Below are 14233 nucleotides of genomic sequence, written 5' to 3'. Positions count from 1 at the left end.
AACTGTATTTACCATTATTTTAGTAAAAAACATCTGTGAAGTAAGAGTGAATTACAGTAAAACACCACTTCATCGAGGTCTCAAGGGTATGAGCAAAATGCTTTATTTATTTAGGGTTTGAGCCATCAAAAAAATAGAAAATACCAAGAAAACAACTTGGGTACACATGAATGACACAAGTGAGTCCGCATGTTTGAGGCATCCGTTGTTTGCGTGAGCGGCATTTCAATGTTATCATTAATTACCTGTGTTAGGTCGGCCAGCAAAAACAGGGAATGCTGAAGGTGCACCATCAATAGCTTCCACAGTTATAGTAAATATATAGCTTGGATTCTCCCGATCAAATTCATGCTGAGTATACAACATTCCTGTTATTGCATCAATAGTAAACAGTGAGTCTGTCTCAACAATGGCATACCCAACAATCTGAAAGAGAACACAAATTACTAGCATATAGTCAAACTGCTTTGATAGACAGACAAACACACAGACATAAAGTGATATGGGATGCAGTCTTCACAGACTATTTATGAATGATGGTTGATTACGATATGTACCGTAACATGAACAAATGACCGAGATTGCAGTGGTAATGCAGGTCACCTACCGGTGAAAAAACAATTTTAAGTGACCTTGACTTCTGATTAACAACCATGCTTGACACATTGTCTAATCATGGGGAACATTTCTGTGTAGTACTAAAAAAATCCTTCAATGCAATTAAAAGTAATGGAGTAGGAACAAATTTTAACTTGACCTTGAACAATGACATTAAACTTCAACCGACAAGCATAGATCAAACGGATAGACAGACGGAGTTCATTCCTATAGTCCCCTGCAGTGCTCCACCAGTAGGGGACTGATACAATGTAGTGGTATACAGTGAAACCCCTGTTAATCTCCAACCCCCAATATCAGAAACCCCTCAAAAATGAACACATTTTGTGCTCCTTAATTTGGCATTCTTATTTCAAATGAAAAATTCCCAAGTAAACTGAAACACCTCTATTTCAGAAAATACAATAAAGAATTTGCCCAACAGGCTACCAATTAACAAAAGTCAGAATCTCAACCATCACTAAATTATAAGGCTGAAGTCTTTAAGCAATTACCGTTTGTTACAAACCAATATTTCAAAGCAGAAACAACAACAAATTACCCTAGCATTAAATTGATGTCACTGTCCTTTAATTGATATTAGTTGATATATAGTAAATGCATTTTACCAAGATCATAAGCTGTGAAAATACTTTTTTTATATATGAGCATTCCATGGCGAAACACAATTGCAAAAATGGCCCTATGCTGCATAATTAAAACAAGTCTAAAAGGAAATGAATGCTTACCGACAAGATATTCTGTAGATGTTATAACAAGGAAAAACACGTGTTGTCCCCATCATACTGCCATATCCCTAAAAACTGGTATATCATAGCAGACAAAAACTAATTACCTGGTTATTTGGTGCATTTTTATCATTATCTATTGCTCGGATCTGACCAACTTCTTTTTTTCTATTGGTATAATTTCCTTCAAGTAAACTCAAATCAAGAAAACCCGTTTCTGGGCTGGTTCCAACAAAAACAGGAACATTATCATTTGTATCTGTAACAGTGATGGTCACTCGCTGGTCCGAATAAATGTTTCTCACATCCTATCAAATCAAAACAAAATCTATATTTAGAATAGTGAAAAAAAATCTGTATCTATATTTAGAATAGTAACAAAATCTATATTTAGAACTGCTACCATAAATTCCTATTCATGTTTAATCTTACTGTAAATGAATATCGATATTTTATGTACAAGTCTTTAATGCTTCTATTTATTAATACTCACAATTGCTTTTTTTCTGCCAAATAATGTATAATGAAATGCCCGATAGTATAAAAACATCCTCTTGATGTTTATGGCAGATTTTGTAACTGACTTACAAACAAAGCTATATGAAGAGTCCCTTAAACCAAGTTCAGATGTAGTTGTATTCTTGTGAAGTCAAAAAAGGGACATAACTCATGAGAAAATAGTAAAACATTTAAATCGCAACAACTTAAAAAGTTTCATTTAAATTTGTTGGAACTGAGACAAACAGACTGAGGAAATGATGGTCAGACAGTTCAAACACTTATGTCTAACCGATTTCTGCCACCTGGGGCAGGAAAAATGGTTCATTTCTAAAAATAACTTACCGATGCTCTCAGAGTGAGACTGTAGGATTCTGTGGTTTCAAAATCTAATGATCTGCCTGGTTTCAGACGGAGATTTCCTTGCTGTAACGTCTCTGTTGAAATGATATTATCAGTCATGAATATACTGTTCTGATCAACCACTCTAAACACAAGTTTCACATTATTTTCAACTCTAGACTGGGCGCTGAAAGTTAGAATATTATTGCTGCTGCTGATGGACTCGTTAACAGTTACTGAGTAACCACTCGAACCCCACTGTGGCGGCAGTTGCGTAGGATCTGACGTAACCCTCATGATCACAGTGACATTTGAGGAAAGGGACGGAATACCTCTATCTGTCGCTTTAACTGTCAGTGTAATTGTCTGAAATTCAATGAAATAAAATCCATATGTACAGTAATAGCTTTTATCTATCTTAAATTTGACCAAATTATGCCAAAGTTTAAGATCCTTTTATAACTATAAAAGGTACTAATTTTTTTATGTTATAAATAAAAAATTTAAATGAAAAATGAAATTAAGTCATTATCCCAGTAGTCTGCTTAGATCTTATTAAAATTCCTAAAGATGAAATAAATTTGAATACAAAGAAACCCTGAAACCAAATGATGCTCCCAAGGCATGTGCTTGTGCCAATATTTGGAACAACATAATATATATAGATATATCATTATTAGAAACAAAACAAAAGCTGTCCGTAAGACAGCCAAGCTCGACTATTCGAAATATTGTCCCAGAAGCAGGAAAATATTACCCAAAAAGGTTAAATATCAAAAGAGTTTTAAGTTCAAAAGGGGGAATAATTTGACCAAAATGCATATCAGTTATGGGACTTGCTGCTATCAACTAGTTTTATAACCCCGAAGGCACATGTGAAGTTTCAATTCAATATCTGCATTAGTTTTGGAGATAGAAACTTGTAAAACTTTAACCAGAATTTTCAAAGTCCAAAAGGGGGCATAATTTGCCCAAAATACATGCCAGAGTTATGGGACTTGATCCAATGAGGTTAGTAACTGATCTAGAAAAGGAAAAATAAGTTTCAAATCTATATGCCTTTTAGTAATAGCTGTATGTACTTGCACGCAAAACTTTAACCACAATTTGCTAAGTCCAAAAGGGGACATAATTTGGCCAAAATGAAGGTCAGAGTTATGGGACTTGCTGCTATCAACTAGTTTTATAACCCCAAAGACACATGTGAAGTTTCAAATCAATATCTGCATTAGTTTTGGAGATAATAACTTGCATGTAAAACTTCAACCAAAATTTTCTAAATCTAAAAGGGGGCATAATTTGCTCAAAAAACATGTCAGAGTTATGGGACTTGACCCAGTGAGGTTGGTAATTGATCTAGAAAAAGAAAAAATAAGTTTCAAATCTATATGCCTTTTAGAAATAGCTGTATGTACTTGCACGCAAAACTTTAACAAGAATTTTCTTCTAAGTCCAAAAGGGGGCATAATTTGGCCAAAATGAAAGTCAGAGTTATGGGACTTGCTGCTATCAACTAGTTTTATAACCCCGAAGACACATGTGAAGTTTCAAATCAATATCTGCATTAGTTTTGGAGATAGTAATTTGCATGTAAAACTTTAAAAAAAAATTTCTAAGTCTAAAAGGGGGCATAATTTGCTCAAAATACATGTCAGAGTTATGGGTCTTGACCCAGTGAGGTTGGTAATTGATCTGGAAAAAGAAAAAATAAGTTTCAAATCTATATGCCTTTTAGTAATAGCTGTATGTACTTGCACGCAAAACTTTAACCAGAATTTTCTAAGTCCAAAAGGGGGCATAATTTGGCCAAAATGAAAGTCAGAGTTATGGGACTTGCTGCTATCAACTAGTTTTATAACCCCAAAGACACATGTGAAGTTTCAAATCAATATCTGCATTAGTTTTGGAGATAGTAACTTGCATGTAAAATTTTAACCAAAATTTTCAAAGTCTAAAAGGGGGCATAATTTGCTCAAAATACATGTCAGAGTTATGGGACTTGACCCAGAGAGGTTGGTAATTGACCTAGAAAAAGAAAAAATAAGTTTCAAAGCTATATGCCTTTAATTGATGACTGTATGTACTTGCATGCAAAAACTTAACCAAGGCGTGACGTCGACGCCGACGCTGATGCCGACGCCAGGGTGAGTAGAATAGCTAGACTATTCTTCGAATAGTCGAGCTAAAAATTGAGACGATACAAAGAAGAAAATTAAATAAAGGGAGATAATTCAAAAACTAGGTAAGGTAGAGCTATGGTTCTTTGACAAGGCACTTCCCATCAATGGCCTCTATCATTTTGTGGAGTTTCAATGACATGACATTAATACTTTTCAAGTAATGCTCTGGAAAAGCCTTATTTTGTAATTTTGTATAATAAACGGAGATAATACAAAAACTAGGTAAGGCAGAGTTATGATTCTTTGACATTGCACTACATCTCAGTAGCCCTTATGGTTTCAATCAATCAAATGCCATTAATCCTGTTTAAGTTATACTTGGACAAAAGTGTGACAGACAGATGGGCAGACAGAAGGATGGACTGATGGAAGGGCGGACAAAGAGGCAACTTATGCTTGCTTTTCGGGAAACATAAAATGAACCCATATTTACACAATTTTGTAAATGTATCCTCATTAAACAATTTAGTATCATTACCGTATCAACTTACATGCTACAAAATAAAACACATTCAGAATACATACTGCATCTTGTTGTAAAGTCTTGTTCACTTTAATTTGTCCAGTAAAAGATGGATCGTCAAATCTAAAATAGCCACCAGGATTTCCGTCTGCTGTAAAAGAGTACTGCACTTCACCGTTCAATCCACTATCTGCATCTGTCGCTTCGACAAATGCAGCAACAGAATTGGGAAGACTGGTATCTTCGACAGGGAAATCGTAAGTTTGCGTAACGAATATTGGTGCATTATCATTGATATCTATAATTTTTACGAGAAGTGAACATGTGCCTTGTAAATTTCCACCATCAGTTGCTATGACGTTGACAGGAACTGTTTTACTAACACCAAGAGCTTCTCGATCTATCTTTTCAGCTGTGTATAACTCTCCAGTTGCACTATTGATTCGAAATTTAGAATTTGACTCTCGTATTGAGTAAGTAACTCTTCCATTTGAACCAATATCTGTGTCGGTAGCGGTAACCTGAATACAAAAAATTGTAGAATTATCACGTTGAAATAAAACAACCCTCTAAATACTTCAAAATTGTAAATTTTTCTTATTTCAAAAAGTAAATTTGAGCCGTGCCATGAGAAAACCAACATAGTGGGTTTGCGACCAGCATGGATCCAGACCAGCCTGCGCATCCGCGCAGTCTGGTCAGGATCCATGCTTTTCACTTTTAAAGCCTACTGCAATTAGAGAAACCGTTAGCGAAATTCATAAAGATTCATAAAGATAAATTCATAAAGATATTAACTCAGAACTACCACTTGGTTACCCGGGACGGCCAATTGTATCTGGGTATAACTCTGTTACTGAAGGCATATCTGAATACATTGATAATATCTTGAAGCCACACATGGAAGCCCTGCCCTCATTTGTTAAAGACTCTACTGACTTCATTAAAAAGCTAGGGTCTATGCCTAATATCTCCCCTAATGCATTTTTGGTTACTATGGATGTTTCATCCTTATACACTAATATTCCGCATGATGACGGGATAGAGGCTTGCCGGGAATATTTGGACAAAGCTCATTCATACTTGTCACATCAGTCAGTCAATGATATTTGCAAGCTTATTGAACTAGTCTTGACTAAAAACCATTTTCAGTTCAATAATGAAAATTATGTTCAAATTTTAGGTACTGCTATGGGTACACGTATGGCTCCTACTTATGCTTCACTTTTTATGGGTAAACTGGAAAGCGATTTCCTAGCTAATACTACTGTTAAGCCATCGCTTTGGTTACGTTTCCTCGATGACATTTTTTTTATATGGGAACACAGTGAAGCAGACCTACTTAAATTTATTGACAGTTTAAACAATGTCCATCCCAATATAAAATTCACCCACAGTTATTCAAGAGATACAGCTACATTTCTTGATGTTAATATTTGTAGAACAGGAGATGGTAATTTTGATTTTTCTGTTCATGAAAAAGCAACCAATACACATCAATACATTGAATTTTCATCCTGTCACCCTCTTTCATGCAAGAAAGGGATCCCGTATAGCCAAGCTAAGCGATACAGGCGTCTCACTTCTAATGATGATTTGTTCACAAATGAATTGGAGAAATTGCGAACGTATTTCCAAAATCGTAATTATCCAAGTCATATCCTTGATGATGCTTTAGATAAAACATCAGCATTGTCAACCGAAGAAGCCATGACCAATCACAGGCAGAACACAGATGATATTATCCCCTTTGTTTGCGTATACAACCCATCCCTACCAAACATTGGTCAGATCCTTAATAAATATTGGGGGCTTTTTGAACTATCTGAGAAAAGCAGTGTACGCAACCTGGTTAAATGCAAACCAATTTTTGCTTACAAGCGACCTACAAATCTTAGTGATATCTTGGTTCACAGTAGCCTGATGTCTTCGGATGTAAATGGTGGTGTTCTTAAATGTAATAGAACACGGTGTTCTCATTGCGCTAATATCACTGAATCTGTACAGTTTACAAGCTCTCAAACTTTAAAAACTTACGATGTTAAACAAAATCTTAACTGCATGTCTGAAAATGTTATCTATTTAATCACATGCAAAAAGTGTAAGTTACAATATGTGGGACAAACACATCAGAAATGTTCTCAAAGAATGAACAGCCATAAATTTGATATCAGACATTTTCCTGATACTCCTACAAATGTATCTGAACATTTCAATTCTGAAAATCACTCTGTTAGTGATTTTTCTTTCATGCCAAACGACTTGGTAAAAAATGACTGGTTTAGGCTCTTGAAAGAGACTCGTTGGATTCATACATTGAATACAGCCTGGCCTCATGGCATGAATGCTAAAATATTATTTTAGTCTTTCATTTTTTCACACAGATTCTTCCTAATGTATTTTTGCATATAAGTTAGTTTTCCTTGCCTGTATTAATATTATTTTTGCTTTGCAATTTTTGCAGGGAATAAGTATCTATTTTTGATCCTATACTATATGTGAATATTACGCCAAAATGGGTAACGTCTTTTGACGTCGTCATTGACGTCGTACTTTCCTGTGACGTCATACTATTTTGTTATTATACTCTGATGAAGTCCAATGGACGAAACATGTTAGTTTTGAAGTAAAAAGTATATTTCTGGAGTTAGTTCTTCGCTTTCTCTATTTCGTATAATTTGCCCAAAATTCATGTCCGAGTTATTGGACTTAATACTATCAACTAGTTTTATAATGCCAAAGACACATGTGAAGTTGCATTTCAATGTCTGCATTAGTTTTGGAGATCATAGCAACTTGCATGCAAAACTTTAACCAGAATTTTCTAAGCCCAAAGAGGGCATAATTTGCACAAAATACATGTCAGAGTAATGGGACTTGACCCAGTGAGGTTAGTAATTGACCTAGAAAAAGAAAAAATAAGTTTCAAAGCTATAATTATGCCTTTAAATGATAGCCATATGTACTTGCATGCAAAACTTTTACCAGGATTTTAATGTCCAAAAAAGGGGAATAATTTGGACAACATGCAAGTCAGAATTATGGGACTTGAAGCTATCACCTAGTTCCATAACCTCGAAGACATAGGAAGTTTCATTTCAATATCCAGAAGGGGCCATAATTTGCCCAAAATTAATATCAGAGTTATTGGACTTGACCCAGTGAGGTTGGTAATTGACCTAGAAAATGAAAAATGAGTTTCAAAGCTATAGTTATGCCTTTAAATGATAGCCATATATACTTGCATGCAAAACTTTAACCAAGGTGTGACGCCAGTGCCGGCACCGATGCCATTGCTGACCCCAGGGTGGGTAGAATAGCTAGACTCTAATAGTCGAGCTAAAAATGCATTTCCCTGTTGCAATTTAACATTTTCAAGAATAAATAAGATAGAACAGATCAAAACTGGTGCAATGAAGTCTTGATGACTTTAAAGCGTTTTACAGAAAGTTAAAATTTCAGTCCACTTCAAAAGAACAACAATTCTGTATTGGAGATAATAGACATTGCAGTAAGGTGTACCAACCCGTATAACGAAAGCATCAGCTTGTTCCTCTGAAACTTCTGGTTGATAAGTTAAGCAGTCAGTAAACTCTGGTCGAGCCAAGTTATCGTAAAGAATATTGATAGTTAGAGTTCCGGTACTGGTATGTCTTGTACTATCTCCGTCACAACATCCTCCATCATCTGTTGCTTGGATCACAAGCTCATAATTTTCTATATTGGCTGGGATTGACTGTTTTAACGTAATACGCCCTGTATTAGACTCTATTTCAAATCTAGCATTACCTGAAAAATAGTTGAGTAATACAATGTATACAGCTATTTAAACAATAAATACTCTAACATAATTCTGATGAAAGTAAACACAAAAATATACAGTCTTACTTTGATCACCCAAACTCGGATAATTCAAACACCATCCTTTGTTTGAACTCGTTGTCAGATCTGTATCATGAATATTATTTGATGGCTCATACTACAAGTAACTCTAATAATGTTTGCTGGTCCTACAGAGTCCAAGCGAATGAGTTCGACTGTATATATATATGTACAAATGCTGAACCAAGTCCAATGAGTAGTGCAGTTCGGGCATGAATTTAAAGCAGGACTTGAACAAACTTATTTCTTGTGGAATAAATACACTTCTGTACTGCTATGTGCATTGCCAGAATTGGTCTGGTGTGCTTGGGAAATGATTTGTTAATATAAATTCTTTTCCTATCTACAGTGAAACCCGTCTAAACCAGAACCCCTGAATACCAGAAACACCTCCAAATTGAACAAATGGCATTCTAATTTCATTCTCTATTCTGGAAAATAAAAAATTCCAGACCGAAACCCTATTTATCAACACTAATTACCCATTACCTGTGAAAACTGGATAATTTAAAAGGTTATTAGATCTTTGGCAATTTTTTTAAAACAAGATTACCAATTTGTATACTATTTGGTAGCCTATGTCCATAAAAAACCTTGATGGTGTTGTTTCAATCAATAACTTAACAAGATCAGTATTCAGAATAAATCAGGTTTCAGGGTAATTTTATAACTATTTAACCTTTAGCTTGCTGGTGGCAAGTGATTTTGTCTAATCTGCAGCCAGTGCAGACCAAGATCAGCATGTATACTTATGTTTGCTATTTAGTCCGTAAATTTTCAATGAACACCCCTTCCAATATCAACAGATGCTGCCCAAATAGGATGATGGATCAGTCCATTTTAAATTTTGAAATTTAGCCAGCTAAGGATGAAGTAATGTCATATCTATTAAACTGAAGCCGAGAAAAAAATCAATAGGCTAAAAATGAACAAACAAGCGTATGTGAGTATAATATTTAGAAACATTACCCATTTATTAAGGAAATGTGAATAAAATTTAGTATGTGCCTCTATGTGTATATTTTGCTTACAGAAATGGAGTCACTACTAAAGCTTAAAAGACGTATACTAAAGTCATATGTAAACAGAATGTTCAAGTATTGTTGATTCAAACAACGACAGTGATTAACTCACTAATGTTTCCTACACTTCTTTGGTGCATAGGAAAATTACTCTTTCTTGCATCTCAGAGCCAAGATCAACATAGATCTTTTCATGGTTCGACAGGCAGTCGTAGTGTAGCCAGGCGTCACATTCATCAAATCTTGCTCTAAAATGTATCTTATATCTGAATGAAATGCAAGATTTCTAATATACTAACTTTAACTGGGTGATTTTGACGTATTTGTTTGAGATTTGTGAGACAAAAACTGATTGCGTAAAATGTATGGCTGTATCGTCACGTGAGCCTCATGCGCGGCTATCGCTACATTTGTTTTAAAGGTATATCACCACTGGTTGGTGCTGAACATAGCATGATAAAATATTTTCATCTGTGCTTCTGCAGAGAGCGTATTTACCGAGATACGCGAGCATGGGAATACCGTGAGCACAGGTTCCACCACTCTAAGTCGAGTGCCATAACTCTGGTATTGCAGAGTAAGGTCCAAAACAAAACTCAGGTACACAAATTTGAATGCTAAATAAATATTCCTACATAGTTCCATGACTCTAAGTCGAAGAGATACTTTCATCACTTAATGTGTATTTTTCACTAAATCATGGACCATAACAAACTCTTAGGCCCTTTTAATGTATATTTTGACCAAGTCAAGGGCCATAACTCTGGTGTAGCTGTGTGAAATCCAAATTAAAACACCAGGTTCACAACTTCACATGCTGAATGACAATCCTATAAGGTTTCATGACTCCGAGTGAAATACTTTTTGAGATATGCATAACACAAATTCAGACGGACTGACAGACAAGAGCAACTCCAGTGGAACAAAAACCGAATTTATCTTACTTGGAACTATGGCATACGAGACTTTATCTCCTTGATCAGCATCTGTAGCTTGTATGATAGTGACCTGTTGATCAACTTCAGCATTGTATCTCAGATCTGCTGTCATGGGATCCGGGAATACTGGTGGTTCATCATTCTGATTTGTCATAAATATTCTAACAGTGGCCTCCCCTGTTTTGCTTATCTCTCCATCATCTGTGGCCCTTACATGGAAGTCGTAATTCTTCGGGCTGATTCTGTCGTAATCAAGTTTTCTGAAGAAAAAAATATTTCAAAAATCATAGCATTTTGAATGAATGATCTGATATACTAAAGGTGTCACAATATACATTTAAGAAAAAAATCCCCAATTAAGTAGTTTACATTTGAGTATGAAATACTAGTACAGTACAATTGCGATCCTACGAAAAGCCAAGGGACCGGCCGTTTTTTTCGTAATATCGCATTTTCGTTCGAGCGTAGCAAAGGAAATTTCGCTATATAGCACCTTAATATCTATATACGTAACCCGTGATATTTAAACATGTGATTTTGGTATCGGACTACATGTATACCAATTTTATATGTACATCTGGGTTTACTACAAATCTTATTCGAATCTGAACTCAGATCGTAAGCAGAACGTAGAACGGGTTGTTGTTTTTTTCTTCACTTTTTATTCACTGTACAAAAAACACATACAGGGTACATTGTTGCACAAGAAAAAATTGCAATTGCATATTCTGATACCCTCAGCTACCCATTACCAATTGTTTGGTATAATAAAACGACAATATACAGACGATCAGGACTTAAATATTGTTTTATTTTCTTTACGCAGTGATTGTTTGAGAAGTATAGATATCGAAGCAAGTGTGACTTGTATGCCATCCGATCGAATAGTTATAGGAGAAAAAAATAACCACTTACTTGTGCATAGTGTATAGCGTATGTGAATTTAATTTTAGTCACTGTTTACGCCCAGCTAAATGACAGTGACACTTTCCACTCTAAAGCATTTTCACGCCGTTATGGAAGGTGTGAAAACTAAGACGATACATTCGTAAAATCGCAACTAAAACAAGTTGAAAACAGGCTTTAAGGGCATAACAATACATTCGTAGGAGCGCATTTTTCGTAAAATTGCATTTTCGTAAAACCGCGACTTTGTTACATAGAAATAAGAAGGAAAGCAGCCGGGACCACAACACCTTTTCGTAGTATACCGGTATTTCGTTAAATTGCGATTCATAGAACCGCGAATGCACTGTATGTGAGCATGTTTAAAGGGTGTGTAAGCTGAGGGAAGCGCTAGAAAGATATATCATTCAGTTTGAAACTGGTATAATCTTTACATCATTGACGCAGTGGTTAGCAGGTAGCCTGGGAAGCCGTTGATAATATTCGTGCTTTGTCAGAAGAAATCATACCTAATATCTATGCATTAAAGATCCCATTTAATTAGCGCTAATAAGTGTTAATTGGCATTCATCGAGTTTCTGATATTATCAACGCCTGGGGAAATCTGAAGGAGTTTCCATGTAACTACTGATTATCGATTTTCTATAAATAGCCTAATTAACATGTGATCATATTTGCACTTGTTTGAAACGAAAACAAGGCAATGATGCCAAAAATTTGGCAACTTCCGTAGATCACTAGGTCTGCATTAATATAACATCTTACAATTTGATAGCTATGACGCACATTTAAGTTTATTCTGACATATTTATAAGTTGTTACAACTTGCCGGAAAAGCTATGGGAGGTACAAACTGGTATTTGTCTATGGCCCGGAAATGTTCGGAAACCTTCGTAAGTACACGATTCCGATCTGTCTTTTCCGTGAGAATTCCGTTTCTATTTTTAGCCATGGATTATTGCTTTCAGAATTTATCGTTCTTTATCAAACACCCGCATATTTTGGGTGTAATATAGGTGGCGCTGCGGTCGGAAAACAGGTTTCCCCAGGCTGTCAATTTGCAGGTAGAAAAAAGTTAGAAATTGTCAGACTGGATTCCCAGGCTAGTTAGCAGGTTGATCTACAACACCAAAGACCCAAGTTCTATTCCTGGCCACTGTTTTATTTTCTTAAAATATGCCCGCTTAGCTCAGTAGGTAAGAGCGTTGGTCTACGGGTCGCAGGATCGTGAATTCGATCCTCGGGTGGAGTGTATGTTCTCCGTGACTATTTGATCAACGACATTGTGTCTGAAATCATTAGTCCTCCACCTCTGATTCATGTGGGGAAGTTGGCAGTTACTTGCAGAGAACAGGTTTGTACTGGTACAGAATCCAGTAACACTGGTTATGTTAACTGCCCGCCATTACATGACTGAAATAATGTTGAAAAATGGCGTTAAACCCAAAACAAACAAATTTTCTCACAATGGCTCTGTTTCCAGCAGTATTGAGCCTAGATAGGATACTGGGGAAATAAATACGACACCTGCCGTGGGCTCAACAGGAAATAGCTTGTTCCATCCATTCTATATGAGGACTTTTATCAACTACCCACGCTGGACAAGACAAGAACCTTACCCTTTATAATTCTACTTCAAAATGATATTGTAAAATTGTTTAATACTTGGCATAAAGCATTATGTCTCTGTAGCCAAAACTGCAATTTCCTAGAGCCTTTAATTCATGAAATTTAGACTTTAAAGCTTATATAAAAGTTGGAATTCTATTTGTTCCTTAAGATTTGGTCTCACGGATCTGCCAAACTTTAAAATCCGCCACATTTTGACCCCTCTGTTTTCTCTGGATTCTGCAGATAACTAACTCGTAAAAACATGCATTATCCCTACATAATAACTGATAATAAAGGATGCATACCAGGGTTTTTTTCTGGCTAATTTGGGAACATAGCCTATACCCCTAAAATTGGGAATTTTGACGCGTAAATGTTCTAAATTGGGAAATATTTCGTCCCATAGGATATAGTAAGGATGTGTTTAAGCACTTTCTCATACACTTGTTTCACATTGTAGAACCTTTTTTACATACTTCCATTACAAAATTGTCCATAATTTGGTCATTTTTTGTGCAATTTTGATGAAATTTTTTTCAGAATGTAGATTGGGAATTTTTGCCTTCATTTTGGGAAAAATACATACTTTTTGGCATTGGGAATATAGCCGAATAACGGTTATAAAAAGGCCAAAAAAAAAACCCTGCATACAGTGTTCTAAAAATCCTTAGAAATATAATACCGGTATTCGGTCTTAAAGTTTTAAATGTGAAACATGTACATAAGCAATGTCCTCAATACATACTTATTGACATATATAGTTGCAGTCTGCGGCATCTGTGTACCGCTGGGATCATTAGCTTCTACTCGGAAATGGTCATTATCCACGGAAAACGTGAGCTTTGTGTTGAAATCTGCATCAGTCGCTGCAACTGAAAATCCAAATTAGATGTGTTCAGTGAGAAACAGTAAAAACAGCTGACTAATTATTATGACATGGTATAGGAATTTAACATCCCACCCTTAAAGTAGGGACTTCCCGTTCGAATCCTGGTGAAACAGTACCTGTTTTGCAGTACTTACTTAAAAGAATGAATAAGTGCTA

General features: G+C 35.7%; 1 protein-coding gene across 1 annotated transcript in view; it reads right to left on the bottom strand.

Annotated features, from left to right (window-relative positions):
* The window catches only part of LOC123533326 (neural-cadherin-like), a 63856-nt gene that overhangs the window by 37330 nt on the left and 12293 nt on the right, over positions 1 to 14233 (bottom strand). The window contains exons 6-12 of the mRNA XM_053520559.1: positions 13934 to 14060; positions 10678 to 10931; positions 8356 to 8618; positions 4892 to 5350; positions 2190 to 2552; positions 1454 to 1654; positions 246 to 426 (exon numbers count right to left, since the gene is read on the bottom strand). Of these exons, the coding sequence (XP_053376534.1) occupies positions 246 to 426; positions 1454 to 1654; positions 2190 to 2552; positions 4892 to 5350; positions 8356 to 8618; positions 10678 to 10931; positions 13934 to 14060 (1848 nt within the window). The remainder of the gene's footprint in view (positions 1 to 245; positions 427 to 1453; positions 1655 to 2189; positions 2553 to 4891; positions 5351 to 8355; positions 8619 to 10677; positions 10932 to 13933; positions 14061 to 14233) is intronic.

This window comes from Mercenaria mercenaria, chromosome 12, assembly GCF_021730395.1.
Source record: "Mercenaria mercenaria strain notata chromosome 12, MADL_Memer_1, whole genome shotgun sequence".
NCBI lineage: Eukaryota > Metazoa > Mollusca > Bivalvia > Venerida > Veneridae > Mercenaria > Mercenaria mercenaria.
The sequence above is the reverse complement of the archived record's forward strand: the minus strand, read 5'-3'. Positions and strand labels throughout refer to the sequence as shown.